Genomic DNA, 22,129 nt, shown 5'->3' on the forward strand with positions numbered 1-22,129 from the left:
GCTTGATCAAATGTCCCCGAGAGAGCTAATCAAATCAGCTCATCATGCTGAACAGCATATGTGACCCAACAACGCACTAGACAGTCTGCTAGCACCAAAAAGGGTATTAAATGAATAGTACAAACACCATGCCATCTTTCAAAACATACCGGTAATCTTAACCAGCCAATGGCATGGTAAAACCTATAAAAGATATACACCATCAATGCGTTCACCTGCTATTAACCTCAAAGCCATCAAGGTCAAGCCAAAGCAGACCTCCTCTAAAGAAGTCCAACAAATAAAATTAGCCCTCCTAAATGTCAAATCACTGAATATTTTTTTTTTTTTGTAAATGATCTGATTAAAGAAAATAACTTAGATTGCATCTGCCTAGTAGAGACATGGCTCAATAATGACACAGCTACATCAATAATGATAGAGGCTTCTCCACCAGACTATAATTTGTATCAAATACCCAGAAAAAATAAACGGGGGAAGGGAGTTGCAGCCATTTTCTCCTCAAAACTCTTGTTTAGAATCACGGAACTAGGCGAGTTCATGTCGATGGAATATCTTGACATTGAGCTCAAAACAGAATCAACCATTATCGTCACAATATACCGACCGCCCAGACACTCACCAATATTTATACAGGAGCTCTCTGAACTGATCTCATTATGTGTTACCGGATATGATAAGGTGATCCTAAATGGAGACTTGAACATCCATTTTAATAAGAAAACAGACTCCAAAACTATAGAGCTAGAAAATCTACTGGATAGCTTTGATCTAACACAACATATAACAAATGCAACCCACAAGCTTGGAAATATATTAGACTTAGTTATAACAACAACTGGGCTAAGCATAAAAAAATTCTCAATAACTGAATTACCTGTCTCCGACCATCACTGTATATTTTTTGATACTCAAATAACCCTTACTAAAACAAAAAAAGAAATCATAGTTCAAAAGAGGCTCCTAAACGACAAGGCTGAATCAAAGTTCATTAATCTTATCAGACTACATGAACCACACAATCATGACAGCTCTCTAAATGAAATGGTAGAAAATCTCAATGATGCACTGTCATCTGTATTAGATTCTGTCGCCCCACTAAAAATGAAAAAAAAGAAAACCAGAGCCTCGCCCTGGCTGAACTATAATGCGGTCAACAAAGAAAAAAGGAAATGTCGTGCAGCAGAGCGAAAATGGAGAAAAACTAAAACCACCATATCCTGTGATATATACAAAGATGCTTTAACTGCTTATAATAAAATCATCCGCTTAGCAAGGAAAGACTACTTCTCTAAAATCATTACAGAAAACACTGGAAACTCCAGAATCTTTTTTTCCACTATTAATCTACTACTCAACACTGCCCCTACACCTCCTCAGTCATCAACGGTTAAGTGTGAAGAACTTGCACTATTCTTTAACAACAAAATAACCTTGATCAGGGCCAGCATTACTCATGATGGAAATAAAGCTGATTGCAGAAAACCGTGCAATGTAACCATGAGAAGATTCACATGCATCACATTAGATGTACTCTGCAAAACTGTCTCAGAATGTAACTCCTCCACCTCAGACATTTACCCTATACCTACAGCTTTCTTCAAACGGGTGTTTAATAGTGTTTCAAGCCCTATGCTAGATATCATAAACACTTCCCTTAGAACTGGTATTTTCCCAGATGCCTTTAAAACAGCAGTTGTAAAGCCATTACTAAAAAAAACCTAACTTGGATAGTAATGAAATGGCAAATTATCGTCCAATATCCAACCTACCATTCATTAGCAAAGTACTTGAAAAGATAGTTTCAGTTCAAATAAATTCCGTTCTTGAAGAAAACAACATCTTAGAAGAATTTCAGTCGGGATTCAGAAAATATCATAGCACTGAAACTGCCCTCACCAAAATAATCAGTGACCTCAGGCTAAACTCTGACGAGAATAAGATCTCCATCCTTATCCTGCTAGATCTCAGTGCAGCATTTGATACAATCGATCACGATATTCTATTCGATCGTCTTGTAAACCTTGTCGGTTTCTCAGAACATGTGCTAGGCTGGTTCAAAACATACATCAGAGGGAGGAAATTCTATGTTAGACTAGGAGAGCACATGTCTGATATATACGACAACAACTATGGAGTTGCACAAGGGAGTTGCTTAGGTCCTTTACTCTTCTCCCTTTACATGTTACCGCTGGGTAATATCATCAGAGAACATAATGTAGATTTCCATAGCTATGCAGATGATACACAACTGTACATATCTGCTGAACCAAATGATACAGCGATTAGCTCCATAACAGACTGCTTACTGGCAATAAATAAATGGATGAGTAAGAACTTCCTGAAACTAAACGAGAACAAAACTGAAATTCTAATTATCGGCCCCAAAACTAAAAAAGAAACGTTAATAAAGAACCTGGGAGGACTAACCCCTTGGATCAAATCTGAGGTCACTAGTCTCTGGGTTATCATAGATTCAGAACTGAACTTCAATTCTCATATTAGCAAAGTAACGAAAACATCGTTCTTCCATCTCAGAAATATAGCAAAAGTACGACCATTTATTAATCAGAACGATGCTGAGAAGCTAATTCATGCATTCATATCTAGCCGGTTAGACTACTGTAATGCACTTTTCACAGGTCTCCCTAAGAAAACCACAGAGAGGCTTCAGCTTATCCAAAACTCCGCAGCCCGACTGCTAACTAGAACCAAAGGGAGAGAGCACATTAGTCCAGTCTTAGCTACTTTACACTGGCTTCCTGTAACATTTAGAATTGACTTTAAGTTCCTTCTCCTTACATACAAAGCTCTAAATGGACAGGGACCTAGCTACATCACCAACACGCTAATAAATTACACACCAGCAAGAACACTGCGATCATCAGCTGCTGGACTACTAGAGGCTCCCAGAAACAGTCAAAAGAGGATCGGTAATGCAGCCCCCAAAACATCAGGGAAGCCAACTCGCTAGACATCTTCAAAAGACAGCTTAAAAATCTCTTTGCTCAGGCATTTCAATGAAACATCAGGGATATCCTGACACAAATTGTACTTACCTGCACTATTCTTACCCTGCCTACTTTTATCCACTGCCTATCAAATTCATGTGTCGGTTCTATGCTAATTTTATCTGACTACCTCCTACTGTATGAAGAGAACTATTTTATCACACTTTTTACTTCTTACTGATGCACTGCTGTTGTATGTTAAATACCCTGTTGTATGTCCGTTCTATTTTATAATTTTCTGACTATTTTTAAACTGAATCATTTTAAACTATTTTTATTATTTGTATTACTGAAAACTGTAAGCAGAGAGCCTATTGGGATGCTAGATCCTAATGTGAAACACTGTGATTTACCATACCTTGCTACCTGTCTTTTTTATGCTCGCTTATGCCTGTATTTTTTACTGTTGTGAAGCACTTTGAACTGCAACCTCTGTATGAAAAGTGCTATACAAATAAAGTTATTATTATTATTATTATTATTATTATTTCAATACCTGTAATAGTACAGTAGTCCACACGCACACATGTGCATTTAGTTAAGTTGGAATATGACTGTAATACAAACAGTTCAGTTTGTCAGGTACATGCAACACAGATTACAGTGTTTACATCTGTCTGCTTGAGAAAATAACATGTTCTGCAATAAAAATTATTGAAGTGAGATGAACAGACTGAACTTTATTTTATTAGATAAAACATGTTGACAAAGTTTTACTTTGCAGTTGAAAAAATCGCAATATATCGCTCGCAATACTCAGCATATCACAATATATTTAGTATCGCAATACTATCGTATCGTCACTCAAGTATCATGATAGTATCGTATCGTGAGGCCTCTGGTGATTCCCACCCCTAGCTGCTATGACTCCTGAATTTCCCCAAGGGGATCAATACAGGAATATCTTATCTTATCTTATCTTATCTCATCCCATCTTACAAGACACATAAGTCGTTCGTCCCCCCCTCCACCAGATGGTATAGAAGTATAAAAAAAAATTAAAAAAATTAAAATGGAGTTGACTTATGTCTCTCTTTTTGTGAAATCTTGTTTTGTTTTTGTCTCCCAGCAGCACGTCTCTTCGGACAGTCTGACACGGTGATGAAGGCTGGGACCTGCTCGGCCACCTGCCAGGACTTCCACCAAATCAAGATGTCCGTCATGCAGCTCAAACAGAAGGTAACAACCACACATAATGTCCGCCTGTCCGTCTCAGCAGCAGTTGTCCAAGCTGTAATACCTGTAATAACATTTCTCCAAACTGTCATACCTGTCCCCACCATTTCACTCATACTTTTAGCTTTTCATTTTTACCTCTAACATGTTCCTCTCGGTCGAGTTCAATTATATGGTTAATGCGTGGCCTCTGCGTATTCCCATAGTTATAATAGAGACTGACTTTAATACCACCGCTTCATTCAATTGAACGTGAACATGGGCGGGTTTGTTCGGTTTATTTATTAGCAATTAAAGAACTCTCTGCTTTGCCCCAAAGAGTCCATACCTGCCAATTTCTCAGAAACAACACTGGGCCGCTTTTTAATACAAGTCCCTTGACATGCATTACCTCACTTTACTGTCTAATAAAACATTTTTATTTTCTTTTTTTTAAGAAAACGATTGAAATAGCCTCCTGTACTGTTAGTCGGCTGGTTTTGCGACTTGCCTGTGTAGGTGTGAATTGGCGGGTGATCTGTGTGAGCCTCTCCGGTGTGTTCGCAGCCTATAGCTGTCTGAACCAATCAGAGCACTAGTCTGTCAGCGGTGCCACTCACCACCCTGCCCTGAAAGGCATGATATATCGCTTGCAGCTGTGTGGTCTAGGTGGGCCTTCAGGCTAATATGTACTTCAGGTTATTTTTCCCCTAAATGTCAGACATTAAGAAAACAAAAGCAATAGAATGTGATTTTCTTCCCCCAAAGATACATTCAACCTTTATTTAAAGGAACACGCCAACTTTTGGGGAAATTTGCTTATTTGCCATCTACCCTGGAGTTAGACAAGCAGATACCCTTTTCTTCTCTGTGCATGCATTAGGCTTAGGGAACAGCCGTACCGTTAGCCTAGCTTAGCGTCATTCACTGGAAGTAGGTGTGCCAGTGTAGCCTAGTTCCCAACACTCACGAAATACACTCCTTTTTCAAAAAAACAACAGAGCTTTTGAGGTGATGAAATCACTGTGCCCAGGAGCAGTGGTTCGGCAAAAAAAAATCCCAGTATATATCTGCTTAGAAAACGAAAATGTTTTAATAATAATAATTTTTTTTCTCCACATGGTAAATACACAGGTCACAACATGTTTTGAGGAAAGTTTTGGAGTTGTATTTGGAGTGTATTTCGTGACTGTTGGGAACTAGGCTACACTGGCACACCTACTTCCAGTGAATGACGCTAAGCTACAGTAGGCTAACGGCGCGGCTGTTCCCTAAGCCTAATGCATGCACAGAGAAGAAAAGGGTATGTATCTGCTTGTCTAACTCCAGGGTAGATGGCAAATAAGCTAATTTCCCAAAAAGTTGGTGTGTTCCTTTAAAATCGAGGGACACTGATAGGGTGGGATGGGCGTGTTCTGTAGCAATGTCGACAACGTGTATGATTGGTTTCAGAGTAAGGGTTGGGTGCAAGTTGGCATTCGCTGCTGTCGGGACAAAACCTCATAAATCCAGTTTAAATTTAATTTTTTTTTATATAAATCAACTCCGTAGATCATCCTCCATATGTGTGTGTGGGTTTTACAAAGTTTAAACAATGGGAAAGCATTAAACCGATCATCTGTCTAAACCTCCTAACTCTATTCACCCTCAAATCTGTGTTCGTTTTTTTCATCTGCTGAAAAGTTGGGTTTTTGGAGTTATGAGGTTTTGTCCCGACAGCAGCGCATTGCTATTTGCAACTGAACATGCTAGAATATTTCTAAACATTGTATCCTGTGCTGGTAATTATAGGGAATAAGAATTTCTTTGGAGAGTGAATTCTCCTCATCCTTCAAATTATCAAACTGATCTTGAATCTCATCCTTTTTCATGCATACTTCATGCCCAAGGGCACAGGGTGTTGCAGGTTGGAGGAATTCAGGAACAGACCCTGCGACTAACATGGTGGTGATGCATGACCCCACATCCCTATGAGTGCACGTGTGTGTGTGTGTGTGTGTGTGTGTGTGTGTGTGTGTGTGTGTGTGTGTGTGTGTGTGTGTGTGTGTGTGTGTGTGTGTGTGTGTGTGTGTGTGTGTGTGTGTGTGTGTGTGTGTGTGTGTGTGTGTGTGTGTGTGTGTGTGTGTGTGTGTGTGTGTGTGCGTGCATGTGTGTGTGTGTGACTGTATGTGTGTGTGTGACTGTATGTGTGTGTGTGTGTGTGTGTGTGTGTGTGTGTGTGTGTGTGTGTGTGTGTGTGCGTTTCTGTGTGCGTTTCTGTGTGTGTGTGCTTTCTGTTTGTGCGTGTGTGTGTGTGTGTGTGTGTGTGTGTGTGTGTGTGTGTGTGTGTGTGTGTGTGTGTGTGTGTGTGTGTGTGTGTGTGCCGAAGACTTTGCGATCTTCTTTGAAGAAAAAGTGGAGAACATCCGCAGCTCCTTCTCCCAAACCTCACCCATTCCAAATATTTAATTGAGAACCTCATCCTTCACTCTGTCATCTTTCTCTCCCATTACAGACGCCGAGACCCTGACACTGGTAAGGTCGAACTGTCCCACTACATGCCAGCTGGATCTGTTACCCTGCCCACTCCTCCAGACCATAGCACCGGACATCCTCCCATTCCTAACTGATACCATCAACTCCTCCCTCAACTCTGGGGTGGTCCCCACCTCCCTAAAACAAGCCAGAGTCACACCGCTCATAAACAAATCAACCATGAACCCCACCGTCACAGACAACTATTGTCCTGTCTCTCTTCTCTCCTTCCTTTCCTTTGAACGTGCTGTATCCAACCAACTTACTGATTATCTCTTACAGAATGACCTCCTAGACCTAGACCCTAATCCAGTGGCGGCCGGCCGATAGAGGGCGCCTAAAAATAAACTAAACATGTTTAAAATTAATAATATTTACTCATTTTAAGTGTTTGTGTTTCAAATGCACAATAACGTTAATATATCAAATATAAATCATTCTTTTGTGCGTGATTCACATGACGTCACTGTCTCTCCTGATATAGAGAGTACCTCTAAAGCTGGGCGCATAGACGTAGCGTGCACACTGTGCGCGTCACTGTATCGTCGCAGCCAATGTAAATAGGTCAAGCAAATACATTTCGCCTATCAGTGCGTTCAAATATGATGTCTCGGGCGTGTTTTTCTAGCGCTCGAAGCAAGCTCTGCGCCACTGTACTCCCCACGTCGTCAGACAGAAAAGAATGCGAGGAGGAGCCAGTCAGTCCTATTTTATTTATTCAGTTTAGATTCAGTGCGTTAGCTTAGCTAGGCTTGTGGTTCGGTGATAAGATATAAGAAGTGTATTCTCAGGAGTTGGAGAGATCAGCACGAGATACTGTACATTACTGACAGTGTTGGCTTTGGATTTATATGGAGTCTGGAGGACACACACTTTATCAAGCCCTGCCGGACCACAAAAGCTTCTCGAAGGGTTAACGCGACGGCTCGAGGCTCGTTCCAAACAACAAGTGAGTCTAACAATATGTACTGATCTGTAGTTACTGAAACTGATTGAATATGGCAAGTCAAGATTCAAGAGGTTTATTTGTCTTCAGGACTGGTCACTCCACAGAGACGGCCCTCATTGCGGTCACAGAGGCACTAAACTTAGCAAAAGCGAAAGGCCTCTCCTCTGTCCTGATTCTCCTAGACCTGTCTGCAGCCTTCGACACAGTCAACCATCAGATCCTCCTCGCGTCCCTCGCAGGAATGGGAGTGGCTGGCTCTGCGCTGACATGGCTGACATGGCTGACATCATACCTCAATGACCGCTCCTACCAAGTGTCATGGAGAGGGACCCTGTCGGCCCTCTGCGGACGGGTGTCTCCCAGGGCTCGGTCCTTGGACCCCTCCTCTTCTCCCTCTACACTAAATCTCTGGGTAACATTATCACATCTCATGCCTTCTCATATCATTGCTATGCCGATGATACTCAAGTCTTCCTCTCCTTTCCTCCCTCAGATATCCACGCCTCTGAGCGGATCTCGGCCTACCTGTCTGACATCTCTGCCTGGATGACAACCAACCATCTCAAATTGAACCTAAGCAAAAGAGAATTGGTTGGACGGTCACCTGCCGTCCAAATCCTCCCCGCTGACCGACCTTTCCATCACAGTGGAGAATGTAGCTGTGGCCGCGTCCACGACCGCCAAGAACTTACCACCTGCACTAACTAGGGTTGAAGACAAACAGACATTTAAAAAACACCTTAAAAATCATATAAGAAAGAGTGGTACTGTGGGTGATTGAGAAGATGGGTATGTGTGATTGTTGAACTTAGATTTTTAATATATTTGTATATTGTATTGAGATGTATTGTTGTGCTTTAAGTGAACATATATGCCTTGAAACATGATTGAGTAGATGGGTATGTGTGATTGGTGAAGTTATATATTTTATTATATAATATTTGTATGTGTTATTGAGGTGTATTGTATTGTTATATTGTATTGTATTGTATTAATTGTATTGTATTGATTTTATTGTATTGTATTGATTTGTGTGGACCCCAGTAATAGTAGCCTATGCCTGTGGCAATGGCTAATGGGGATCCGAATAAACTAAACTAAACTAAACTAAACTTGTTGTTGTCCTTGATGACCAGTTGAACTTCTCCGCTCACATCGCAGCGACAACCAGAACTTGCAGATTCCTCCTGAGCAACGTCAGAAGGATCCGCCCCTTCCTGACAAAAGAAGCCACCCAACTCCTCGTCCAATCAACAGTCATGTCCTGCCTCGACTACTGTAATGCACTGCTTGCTGGCCTTCCGACCACTGCCACCAAGCCTCTTCAACTCATTCAGAACGCAGCCGCCCGCCTGATCTCAAACCTACCGAAGTTAGCCCATGTCACCCCACTTCTTAGAGTACTGCACTGGCTCACTGGCGAAGGGAACGGCTCCTGCCTACCTCCGGTAAATGGTCTATAACTACACACCCTCAAGACCCTACGCTCTGCATCCTCTGGCCGCCTCCGACCAACGCCTACAGTATCCGAGCTCCGGGAGGGTCATCAAAGAAAAGCCGCCTATTCTCTGTCCTTGCCCCACAATGGTGGAACGAACTTCCCACCACAATTGGGACAGCCAAAACCCGACCAATCTTTCGCCGTCGACTGAAGACACACTTCTTCAATCAATATCTGAAATGAAAACATTGGAAAGCTTTGTTGAACATTGGTACTCAGCTGATAGAGTATACCCTTCCTACTGACTTGTTGTACAAAACTTGTAAGTCGCTTTTGATAAAAGCGTCAGCTGACAAAATGTAAATGTGTGTGCACAATGTGCTTGTAATTAAGTAAGTAAGTAAGTAAGTAAGTAAGTAAGTAAGTAAGTAAGTAAGTAAGTAAGTAAGTAAGTAAGTAAGTAAGTAAGTAAGTAAGTAAGTAAGTAAGTAAGTAAGTAAGTAAGTAAGTAAGTAAGTAAGTAAGTAATTAAGTAAGTAATTAAGTAAGTAAGTAAGTAAGTAAGTAAGTAAGTAAGTAAGTAAGTAAGTAAGTAAGTAAGTAAGTAAGTAAGTAAGTAAGTAAGTAAGTAATTAAGTAATTAAGTAATTAAGTAATTAAGTAAGTAAGTAAGTAAGTAAGTAAGTAAGTAAGTAAGTAAGTAAGTAAGTAAGTAAGTGTGGTAACCATAATTAAGCTTGTCCCATGAAGTATAGTATTATCTTAACAGTACAGTACTCTGCTGTTGTTCTGTATCTAAGTTGCTTGCTGCGTTACCCATAGGAGAATAGTACGGTGATGGATGAATCATCAGGCAGGATGCGGCGCTCTCGTCAGAAGGGTTGCATTTATTGCATATAAACACAACTTATTTCTATACTAAAAGGGTTGAAATCCAACAAAGCTCAAGCATGAGTCTTTGTTGAAAAGCGTCTATATCCAAATCAATGATGTTCAGAACAGCGTTGAATATATCTAGCTAACTCAAGTTCTTTGTCTGCTGAAAACCAGGAAGTTCCTTCTTCAATGTCTTTTGTTGTTGTTTGATTCGTTGCTATGGTGATGAGTTCCTCCGTCTGTTCTCGTTTGCCGTCGTCTACCGCTGGGGTGGTGTGTTCTGTTCTTCTCTGTTCCCAGTGCTCCCTTTTATCAATGGGGGAGAAATCTCGGCGTGACGTCACCAAGTGACGTCAAGCAGACGCTCTCTTCCAATCCCGAGGGTTCTAAGTTTTGTATTTGAATTTGAGGGTTGTCTTGTGACCAACCGCTCGTTGGCATTGTTTCCAAATCAGAGAATAGAATTAATCTAATTTAGGCTTATTACTTTTTGGTAATAAGCCCCAAAATATATATAGTTAAATTGGGATGATTCTTCTAAACACAGACATATTTTTCCTGACTTAAAAACTTTTGGTTTCAGATGAGAATCACTGTTTGTATCATCAAGCCCAGTTTTATAGCATTTTAATCATTCCTTTTAGCGTAAATTAATATCTATGTTAACAGTTATACTTAGTATCCTCTTAATTATTACAGATTAGATTCCGAAATGGCTTGATTTGTACAACTCAATGATCCTCTTCATAAATACAACATGTTTCATATCCTCACGTTCAAGATTACAAGTACAATATACCAGGAAATATCTACAGCTTGTTTGGAGCTTAAATTAAGGATCTAAACATACATTTAGTTACAGCAATAGTGAAACTTAAACTCCTCCTCACAGAGAGACTCCACAGCATTCTAACAGCGGTATGTGATGTGCCCAGCTCATTGTTTTAGCTGTTGGCCAACACCCCTGTATGTAAATCAACCTCTGTGTGATCACAATGTCAATCAGTCTCTGTAGACACAGACACAATCTATGAACTAAGTTACCTTAGTCAAATCCAGGTCATCAATATTTTTGATTGCCAACCTACTAATCACTTCTTGTTACAGTCTAAAAGTGTAAAGCATTCCTTTTGTACATAGTAATCTTTAGGGACATTTCTCAACACATTTTATGAGCTATAATTGGCATAATTTACGACATAAGTAAGTAAGTAAGTAAGTAAGTAAGTAAGGCTTTATTTTTATAGCACCCTTCCCTGCACGAATGCACAGAGTGCTTCACACGTTTAAAAACAAAAAAAGAAAAGAACAAGGCAATTCATAAAAAATACAAACACATCCAGGTAAAAACTGTGTAAAAACAGTGCTTCACAAGTTTAAAAAACAAAGAACAGGTAAATTCATAAAAAAAAACATACAATATAAAAACAGGCATGGACAAAACAGAAGAAACGGACTCACGTGTGTACGTGGCCAAACGCCAACCTGAACAGGTGGGTTTTTAGTTGACCCTTGAATGAGTCCACAGAGGGGGAGGCTCTCAAGATCTGGGGGAGCTCATTCAAGAGCCTAGGGGCCACAGAGGAGGATGCTCTCAAGATCTGGGGGAACTCATTCCAGAGCCTAGGGGCCACTGCTTCAAAAGCTCGGTCCCCCTTAGTTTTTAGCCTGCATGGTTCGGGGCACCACGCTTGTGTGTGTGTGTGTGTGTGTGTGTGTGTGTGTGTGTGTGTGTGTGTGTGTGTGTGTGTGTGTGTGTGTGTGTGTGTGTGTGTGTGTGTGTGTGTGTGTGTGTGTGTGTGTGTGTGTGTGTGTGTGTGTGTGTGTGTGTGTGTGTGTGTGTGTGTGTGTGTGTGTGTGTGTGTGTGTGTGTGTGTGTGTGTGTGTGTGTGTGTGTGTGTGTGTGTGTGTGTGTGTGTGTGTGTGTGTGTGTGTGTGTGTGTGTGTGTGTGTGTGTGTGTGTGTGTGTGTGTGTGTGTGTGTGTGTGTGTGTGTGTGTGTGTGTGTGTGTGTGTGTGTGTGTGTGTGTGTGTGTGTGTGTGTGTGTGTGTGTGTGTGTGTGTGTGTGTGTGTGTGTGTGTGTGTGTGTGTGTGTGTGTGTGTGTGTGTGTGTGTGTGTGTGTGTGTGTGTGTGTGTGTGTGTGTGTGTGTGTGTGTGTGTGTGTGTGTGTGTGTGTGTGTGTGTGTGTGTGTGTGTGTGTGTGTGTGTGTGTGTGTGTGTGTGTGTGTGTGTGTGTGTGTGTGTGTGTGTGTGTGTGTGTGTGTGTGTGTGTGTGTGTGTGTGTGTGTGTGTGTGTGTGTGTGTGTGTGTGTGTGTGTGTGTGTGTGTGTGTGTGTGTGTGTGTGTGTGTGTGTGTGTGTGTGTGTGTGTGTGTGTGTGTGTGTGTGTGTGTGTGTGTGTGTGTGTGTGTGTGTGTGTGTGTGTGTGTGTGTGTGTGTGTGTGTGTGTGTGTGTGTGTGTGTGTGTGTGTGTGTGTGTGTGTGTGTGTGTGTGTGTGTGTGTGTGTGTGTGTGTGTGTGTGTGTGTGTGTGTGTGTGTGTGTGTGTGTGTGTGTGTGTGTGTGTGTGTGTGTGTGTGTGTGTGTGTGTGTGTGTGTGTGTGTGTGTGTGTGTGTGTGTGTGTGTGTGTGTGTGTGTGTGTGTGTGTGTGTGTGTGTGTGTGTGTGTGTGTGTGTGTGTGTGTGTGTGTGTGTGTGTGTGTGTGGCCCTTCCAGCCCACAGCTGTGTTAAGTTCCTCTTGTGAACGACCAGATCGTACCGCATGACGTTATAAGGGAGATCAAGCCCAGGTTCTTCATAAGATGCCACTTAACCCCCCCCCCCAGCATGAAGAGCAGGACCTCTCTGGTCCCAGTCCACCTGGATTATGCAGCCCAGGGCTTTTCCCTGGCCCTCTATCGCTCAAGGTTACGGCTGCTGGTCACTGCATAATGGAAGATCCACTTTCATCTTTGCCAGGTTGCACTTGTGCTTGTACTGGTACTTCTCTTTGCTGTTGTTTCTTCTTCTCCCTCGGTGTGATTCCACTTGAGGCCCTCGAACATCATCTCCCCGTTCTGTTTGAACGTTGATAACTATTACACACGTCCGCGTATGTTTTGCTATTTTAAATGATGCATTTTATTTCCTCTCCCTTGTGCTGTGTGACACGACTGCCAAAATAAATATCAGCACTAACAGAACAGGGTCCACACAGGGACAGCACTAACAGACAGAGGACAGGGTCCACACAGGGACAGCACTAACAGAACAGGGTCCACACAGGGACAGCACTAACAGACAGAAGACAGGGTCCACACAGGGACAGCACTAACAGAACAGGGTCCACACAGGGACAGCACTAACAGAACAGGGTCCACACAGGGACAGCACTAACAGACAGGGTCCACACAGGGACAGCACTAACAGAACAGGGTCCACACAGGGACAGCACTAACAGAACAGGGTCCACACAGGGACAGCACTAACAGACAGCAGACAGGGTCCACACAGGGACAGCACTAACAGACAGCAGACAGGGTCCACACAGGGACAGCACTAACAGAACAGGGTCCACACAGGGACAGCACTAACAGAACAGGGTCCACACAGGGACAGCACTAACAGACAGCAGACAGGGTCCACACAGGGACAGCACTAACAGACAGCAGACAGGGTCCACACAGGGACAGCACTAACAGAACAGGGTCCACACAGGGACAGCACTAACAGACAGTAGACAGGGTCCACACAGGAACAGCACTAACAGACAGCAGAGAGGGTCCACACAGGGACAGCACTAACAGACAGCAGACAGGGTCCACACAGGGACAGCACTAACAGACAGCAGACAGGGTCCACACAGGGACAGCACTAACAGACAGAGGACAGGGTCCACAGTCAGTCTCTATATAGTTGTCTGCTGGTGTGGAGGTATTTATATTGAATAGATCAGCGGTTCTCAAACTACGGGTCGCGACCCAAAGTGGGGTCGTGGGTAGGTGACAGTGGGGCATTGGCAAAAAATTATAATAATAAAACAAAAAACTACAATTGTTTTTTCGTTTTCTTTTATGTTCTGACAACATATTTTGGCTAAATATGCCTCGTTTTATAAATGTGTATTGATAACATAGTGCTGTAATAGAATGTTCTAATAAATATGCATGATCAAGTTCAACAACGTGTGCTTTTATTTTGATATTCCTTAATTCCACGTTGAAATTACGCGATACATTAAGTGTGTCGTCGCCAAAAGAAATCCTAAATAAAATGGGGTTGTGGTATAAAAAAAAATTGAGAACCCCTGGAATAGATAGTGTGTATTAAGTGCTGCACTAATTCCTAATTCCTAACTGAAAGTAACATGGTATCCAGAACACTGAATAGAGAAGTACTGTGAGATAGAGATTCAACATTCAACAAGATGAATCCATTCGTTCATGTATTCATCCATTCATTCGTTCATCCGTTCATGTTCCAGATGGCCCTGCTTCCCAACGACGCTGAGGTACACAAGCAGATGACCAGTGAGAAGATGCTGACATCACACTCCTTCTTACCAGGACCTCCAGGTCTGCCTGGTCCTCCGGGTAAGACAGTAACCTGACATATACACCTTTGTCCCAAGGACGGCCTCCATGCCTCCAAATGATTATTGTCTATTAATTAAGTAAACAAACAAAAAATTCCACTGCAATTCACACTGAATTATCGTGCTGCAGGGAACCCAGGACCAGAGGGCCCCCCGGGACTCACAGGACTGCTGGGCCCCCCTGGCCCTCCAGGTCCCAGGGGCCTGATGGGGCCCATTGGACCCTCACCGGACCTGTCCCACATCAAACAGGGCAGACGAGGAGCCATGGTCAGTACCGTAGATAATCCACTTCCTGTACGTCAACAAACCACACACACAGTAGAGACTCCTCCATCCATACAATGTTAGTTCCAGACAATAACAGGGTTAGACGCCGTTAGTCTGCATTTTCATTTCTCATATTACTGTATATATAATATAATCATATTTTAAACTGTAGGTTACAGTATCACAGAGCAATGTCATGTGTGTGTGTGTGTGTGTGTGTGTGTGTGTGTGTGTGTGTGTGTGTGTGTGTGTGTGTGTGTGTGTGTGTGTGTGTGTGTGTGTGTGTGTGTGTGTGTGTGTGTGTGTGTGTGTGTGTGTGTGTGAGACCCAGTATTGTGTGTGTGTGTGCATGCGTGTGTGTGTGTGTGTGTGTGTGTGTGACCCAGTATAGTGGTGTGTATGTGTGTGTGTGTGTGTGTGTGTGTGTGTGTGTGTGTGTGTGTGTGTGTGTGTGTGTGTGTGTGTGTGTGTGTGTGTGTGTGTGTGTGTGTGTGTGTGTGTGTGTGTGTGTGTGAGACCCAGTATTGTGTGTGTGTGTGCGTGCGTGCGTGTGTGTGTGTGTGTGTGTGTGTGTGTGTGTGTGTGTGTGTGTGTGTGTGTGTGTGTGTGTGTGTGTGTGGGTGTGTGTGTGTGTGTGTGTGTGTGTGTGTGTGTGTGTGTGTCTGTCCTCAATCTGACCCCATGCAGCTAATTTTCTCTCTGGAGAACTCTACTGTAGGACACAGCTCCCAGGTCTCTCTCTCTCTCTCTCTCTCTCTCTCTCTCTCTCTCTCTCTCTCTCTCTCTCTCTCTCTCTCTCTCTCTCTCTCTCTCTCTCTCTCTCTCTCTCTCTCTCTCTCTCTCTCTCTCTCTCTCTCTCTCTCTCTCTCTGCGTCCTTGTCTTTCTTCTTCTTTGGTTCAGCCTCAGGAGAGACCTGTTTGGTTGGTCCTCCTGAGAGAGAGCCTGGGTGGGATCCAAGCAACCCTGGCATTGCCTCTTAGATTGTGCAACAACTTCAAAAGGACACGTGTGGGAAATGGGAAATGTGGAAGGAAAACTCATATATCTGAGTGCAGAAATAAAGAGGGGAGAACGGGCCAACGTTGGCAGCTTTCTCCTACGCAGAGAGACTTCTCTGCCCAAACAGGAAATAAACTAACCAGGAAGTAAACTAAGTTCATACAAGTATAAACTATACTTGTATTATTGTCCCTTAACACATTGAGTAAATAATATATTATAAAAATGTGTGTCTCTTTTATAAAGAAGAACCGAAAATTTGTTGAAAAAAGTAAAATTATAAAATGTAGTGTATATTCACTGTGTCCACGGAAACGACGACATAAAGCTATGGTTTCCTCACACCGAAAAATACATAGAACTATAGTCAGTTTGCTTTTCTGATTGTGATACTAGTATGTATACACCCAATTCAACGTTATAGCCACATTTTCTTTCAGACTAATTTGCTTGCAGATTTGGTACAATGCGTAGGAGTGTGAGTTGGCAGGTGTAAATGATATGGTGTTTTGTTATGGGGGCGATGCTGGCTCAGTAGATAGAGAGGTCGTCTGGTAATCAGAAGGATCCTGGCTCAATTCCGGCTCCTCCTGGCAGCGTCCTTGAGTGAGACGCTTGACCTCTAACTGCTCCCGATGAGCAGGTTGGCACCTTGCATGGTCGCCTCCACCGTCGGTGTGTGAATGGGTGAATGTGAGGTATAAGTTGTAAAGCGCCTTGGATAAAAGCACTATATGAATGCAGTCCATTTACCATTTATTTAAAGATTTGTTTTTACGGTATTTTCAGCTTTATTATTGTAGATAGGACAGTCAGAGGGAATTGGGTGAAGAGATGGGGGAAGACATGCAGCAACACACGTCCTGGGCCAGATTCGAACCCGGGGCGATTGCGATTATACACTGCGAGCGCAGCTACGTGGTGCGCCACCGTGGCGCCCCTCCATTTACCATTTATGATCAGCACATCAGCAACACTTACTCACAGTCGCATGGTGCCAGATTGCTAGTGCTGGAATAGTGTTTTAACAATATATAGCCTTTAAGTATGTGTGTGTGTGTGTGTGTGTGTGTGTGTGTGTGTGTGTGTGTGTGTGTGTGTGTGTGTGTGTGTGTGTGTGTGTGTGTGTGTGTGTGTGTGTGTGTGTGTGTGTGTGTGTGTGTGTGTGTGTGTGTGTGTGTGTGTGTGTGTGTGTGTGTGTGTGTGTGTGTGTGTGTGTGTGTGTGTGTGTGTGCGTGTGCGTGCATGCAGGCACATACTGTGTTGTATGCATCTCGATGAGTCTGAGGTCGTTTCATGTGCGTGCAATTTTGTGTACCACACACATGATTTCGATCATAATTTATTTTAGTTTACGTCATGCTATACCTGTCAGTTCATGCATTGATTCATTGTTTGTCAGTGGGAACGAACATCAAGGAAATATACTGTAGGCTCTCCTATACGGAACTCTGAATTAGCAGCTGGGCATAGATAGCCACACGAACATGCGTGTGTTACCACGTCTCAGGGTTGCGGTGTTGACGTGTGTTGCCACATCTCAGGGTTGCGCCGGTGTTGATGTGTGCAGGCGGGTGAGTCAGAATATTGGCATTGGTGTGAATCTTGGTCCCAGTCCCAACATGACGTCCCAACACCTCTTTGATGGTAATGATCTTAGGAAGGAGATGAAGGGACTCTCTTTGCCTTGAAGCCGCAGGACAAAGGACTGGACACAGGCCCAAAGTCAATTTAGGACAAAGGACTGGACACAGGCCCAAAGTCAATCCAGGATAAGCCCCATTGATACAGACATATGGACAGGAGTGATGATATCAGTAATTCGTGTAACGTTTCTGACAAGATCTTTGTTTTGCCAGGAAATTGGTTTGGAAAAACATAATAGAGGCCTTGCACGGAATGTTTGTGTAGGTATCTTTCTCCCAGTATGGCTGCCTATAACCACAGGAGACCACTTTCAGTGCAATGGTAGAGGAGGTAAAACACTGGAAAAGCATGATATGTTTACAAGATCCAGTAATAAGTCACCAAATGATTATATTTTTGTTGATATATTTCTCATATATCAACACATAGAAACCGTTGTTGTGTTTATTCTACTAACATTACCGCTTGTTGTGTTTATTCTACTAACGTTAACATTGGCGCTTCTTTATTCTACTAACGTTAACGTTACTGCTTGTTGTGTTTATTCTACTAACGTTAACGTTACTGCTTGTTGTGTTTATTCTACTAACGTTAACGTTACTGCTTGTTGTGTTTATTCTACTAACGCTAACGTTACTGCTTGTTGTGTTTATTCTACTAACGCTAGTGTTAGCGTTTGTTGTGTTTATTCTACTAACGTTAACGTTAGCGTTTGTTGTGTTTATTCTACTAACGCTAGTGTTAGCGTTTGTTGTGTTTATTCTACTAACGCTAGCGTTAGCGTTTGTTGTGTTTATTCTACTAACGCTAGTGTTAGCGTTTGTTGTGTTTATTCTACTAACGCTAGCGTTAGCGTTTGTTGTGTTTATTCTACTAACGCTACCGTTAGCGCTTGTTGTGTTTATTCTACTAACGCTAGCGTTAGCGCTTGTTGTGTTTATTCTACTAACGCTAGCGTTTGCGCTTGTTGTGTTTATTCTACTAACGCTAGCGTTAGCGTTTGTTGTGTTTATTCTACTAACGCTAGCGTTAGCGTTTGTTGTGTTTATTCTACTAACGCTAGTGTTACTGCTTGTTGTGTTTATACTACTAACGTTAACGTTACTGCTTGTTGTGTTTATTCTACTAACGTTAACGTTACTGCTTGTTGTGTTTATTCTACTAACGTTAACGTTACTGCTTGTTGTGTTTATTCTACTAACGCTAGTGTTACTGCTTGTTGTGTTTATTCTACTAACGTTAATGTTACTGCTTGTTGTGTTTATTCTACTAACGTTAACGTTATCGCTTGTTGTGTTTATTCTACTAACGCTAGCGTTAGCGCTTGTTGTGTTTATTCTACTAACGCTAGCGTTAGCGTTTGTTGTGTTTATTCTACTAAAGTTAACATTACTGCTTGTTGTGTTTATTCTACTAACGTTACTGCTCATTGTGTTTATTTGACTAACGTTAACGTTACTGCTTGTTGTATTTATTCTACTAACGTTAACGTTACTGCTTGTTGTATTTATTCTACTAACGTTAACGTTACTGCTTGTTGTATTTATTCTACTAACGTTAACGTTACTTGTTACAAATGATCAGATTAAACCGAATATATATATTTGTTGATTGATATATATTGCATAGTATTTGTATATCGTTTGATATCCCTTGTATATTCCTTGTACATATACACGGAATATCCCTTTAGCCTATTACAGACCATAATATTTCATTCTCCTATTGGACAGCGGTCCACAGGCGCCAGGGCCGTGCCTCCAGAGTCAGGTTCAAAGCCACCGTCAAGACATGTCTGTGCATGCCCGGCCTTGCCCAGGGATACGAGACAGAAATGAGGTTGGCACTAGATTGTTCGCCGTGCATATAAATATGGCGCAGGTGAATACAGAAGTAGAGTTACCCAATAAGTTGAAGCCTCACCCACGATACAACGTGCGGTGAAGTATGGCCTGTTTGGCCCCAAATAGAGCATTGAGACCGCGTGCGAATTAATAACTGAATTGTCAGAGTTTGGCGCTATACCGTCGAGTGCGACATATTTCTATTAAGTCAGTAATAGTCTATTTGTGTATAGTGTATCGTGCGGCTAAAGTTCTACAGTGACCAGCATCACCAACGCTTCCTCGTACCAGCTAGAGTGCTTATCCAGGCTGGGCTGCTTTCATGGCGCTTTCACCCGAGGAGACCTAGACGAGAACCGTGTGGACATGTACACTGGATTAATCTACCCGACGACTACATAGCCCTTTGCGGCTGGATTATATTTGTTTTGGTCCTGTGATTTATGGAGCGGAGAATCGCCAACGCCTACACGTGTTGGATTTACCCTGTGAGGAGACCAGTCGAGTCTGCGCCTCAGAGAGCCTGAGGCCGGCTAGCTTTCTTCACTGTGGAGCTACAGTCTACGGAGAACAGCTGTATTCGTCTGTGGATCAAGAGACTATTGCACCGTCTCCTGTACTTGGAGTCTCCTTAGTCATCGTTGACCAGACTCTCTACTACCGACAGATCCTCTACCCCTGCTGGCTTACAACCGGGGGGACCCTTCCAGTATCTCCCGCTATATATTACTAGTGTACCATAGATATAATTCCCTAAGATTCAGGTTGTATAATTACCTCCTGCGTAACCAGAGAATGGACATTCATTATTGATTTGCCTACGCACATTCCTTTGCCTTATAAGCGCATCCAAAGTAAAATACAGAGAAGTATATTATGTACCTTTTGCTGCATTAAATACTTGATTACACCTTTGTGTGGAACCGGTTCATTGTGGGAAGTGTTCATCATATTTATATATCATGTACTGTATGGCCAGTAATTAAAGTACATAAAGCGGTAGTGGTTTAATGATACCATACTTATCAATACAGTCAGGGAATTGTACCCCTCAGTTACATTACTGCTTCTTGTATTTATTCTACTAACGTTAACGTTACTGCTTGTTGTGTTCATTCTACTAACGTTGATGTTACCGCTTCAGGAGACACCATTATTGTTTTGCCAGAGCGGCGGCCTGTATTTCACGTCATCAACTACGGGAACCAATTAGGGGCTGCGTTCAACTGGTGGACAGAACGCAGTCCCTGATTCACTCTGATTCCATCACAATTTCTGGAAATCGATATGGATATGAGGAGGCTGGTCTGTATCGCATAAATCGTAGAAAAAGATTTAGCAAGAAAGAGACTCCAGGCTAACAAACATTCCGTGCAAAAGGCCTCTATTGACACAATATACATATATGTGAGTAGCATGTGGTATGTAGTAGTAGTAGTAGTCGTTTTTTATTCAGTCATCACACACAATACAATATGCACAATCATTCCAGATTGGCAATGGTCTTTGATTTTGGCAGCGACTGAAAAGGTACAGGCTGAAGCACAAAAACTAAATTTTTATTATTCACATTTGTAACCCTCAAAAATAGGTATACAAACCATTTTGGAAATTGATATCAGCATTGTTCCACAAGTTATCCCCAACAATAGAAATACATCTCCTTTTAATCCCTTTCTTTGATTTTTTAACAGTACATTTACAAACGTCCCTCAAATCATATTTGCTCCTGTATTGAAAAAAATAACCTTGCACCCAGTCCGTTAGTAACTTTGATTCTGTACATTATTTGCATTATTTTATAATAAACCAAATCATTACATTTCATGATTCATAATATGTATGATAATCACATTGGTGGTTTGTTTTGGTCAACAGGGGCCTCTGGGAGCTCCTGGAAAAGATGGATTGAAGGTAGGATGTGATGAGTCACATGATCTAGTCCTATAAATGTATTTATTTATTTATTCAAATAGGAATATCACAAACTGTTGGCTCTTTCCTTTTCTTGGAATGAATGAATGATCATTACATTTATATAGCGCTTTTCTAGACACTCAAAGCGCTCCCCACAATGTAGGGTGGAAATGTCCTCCTTCACCACCACTGGTAGCACCCAACCTTGGGCTACGCAGGCTCAATGGCTGCCATACACTGGCACCAGGCACACATCACACTACACAACGGCTGAACGGCTCAGGAGACAGGGATTGATATCAGCCAATTAAGGGGGGAGGGATGCGTTATTTCTAAACCTAGCCGCATTTCTGGCAAGACGCTCTCTGATTGGCCGACGCCTGTTTCTACACTGGTTAAGCTTAGGCACTCTTTCGAAGTTGGTTAAGGTTAGAGTTTGTCTTAGAGCATGGCGATAGAACGCCAGGTAGTTTGCAGGCTGTTTGACGTGGAAATGGGCAAAGACACAGCTCACGCGATTGGGCAAACGCGTCAGTGGCCAATCAGAGAGCGTCAGTCAGTGCCAATCAGAGAGCGTCTGCCAGAAATGCGGCTAGGTTTAAAAATAACGCAGGAGGGATGATTAGGTGGCCTTGATGTCAGAGACTGGGAATTTGGCCAGGAACGTCGGGGGAACCCCCTACTCTTTACGATAGGCATCCAGGGTTCTTTAACGACCGAATTCAGTCAGGACAAGTTCTTGGAAGGAAACTTGTCTCTTTTTTTGGATCATATAGATACAATGAATTACAAAGAAATGACACAGGTGTAAGAGTCACACTTGATAGATTCCCTGGGGGCTGGGGGGGGGGGGGACTTGAATACCTTACTTCCAGTCACTCATTCACAGAATACCTGGCATAGTAACGCCCTCGTCTGGTTTCATAGTGAAA

The 22,129-nt window shown here is 42.5% G+C and overlaps 1 protein-coding gene across 2 annotated transcripts in view; it reads left to right on the forward strand.

The window, feature by feature from the left end:
• Positions 1-22,129, forward strand: part of ccbe1 (collagen and calcium binding EGF domains 1) — a 134,738-nt gene that overhangs the window by 106,888 nt on the left and 5,721 nt on the right. Inside the window, exons 6-9 of one of the 2 annotated variants that reach the window (XM_084324013.1) lie at positions 4,081-4,190; positions 14,409-14,517; positions 14,650-14,789; positions 21,159-21,194. In XM_084324013.1, the coding sequence (XP_084180139.1) occupies positions 4,081-4,190; positions 14,409-14,517; positions 14,650-14,789; positions 21,159-21,194 (395 nt within the window). The remainder of the gene's footprint in view (positions 1-4,080; positions 4,191-14,408; positions 14,518-14,649; positions 14,790-21,158; positions 21,195-22,129) is intronic. The other variant, XM_084324014.1, reaches the window with a different exon arrangement.

Source organism: Notolepis coatsorum (assembly GCF_963971535.1).
Source record: "Notolepis coatsorum genome assembly, chromosome: 11".
NCBI lineage: Eukaryota > Metazoa > Chordata > Actinopteri > Aulopiformes > Paralepididae > Notolepis > Notolepis coatsorum.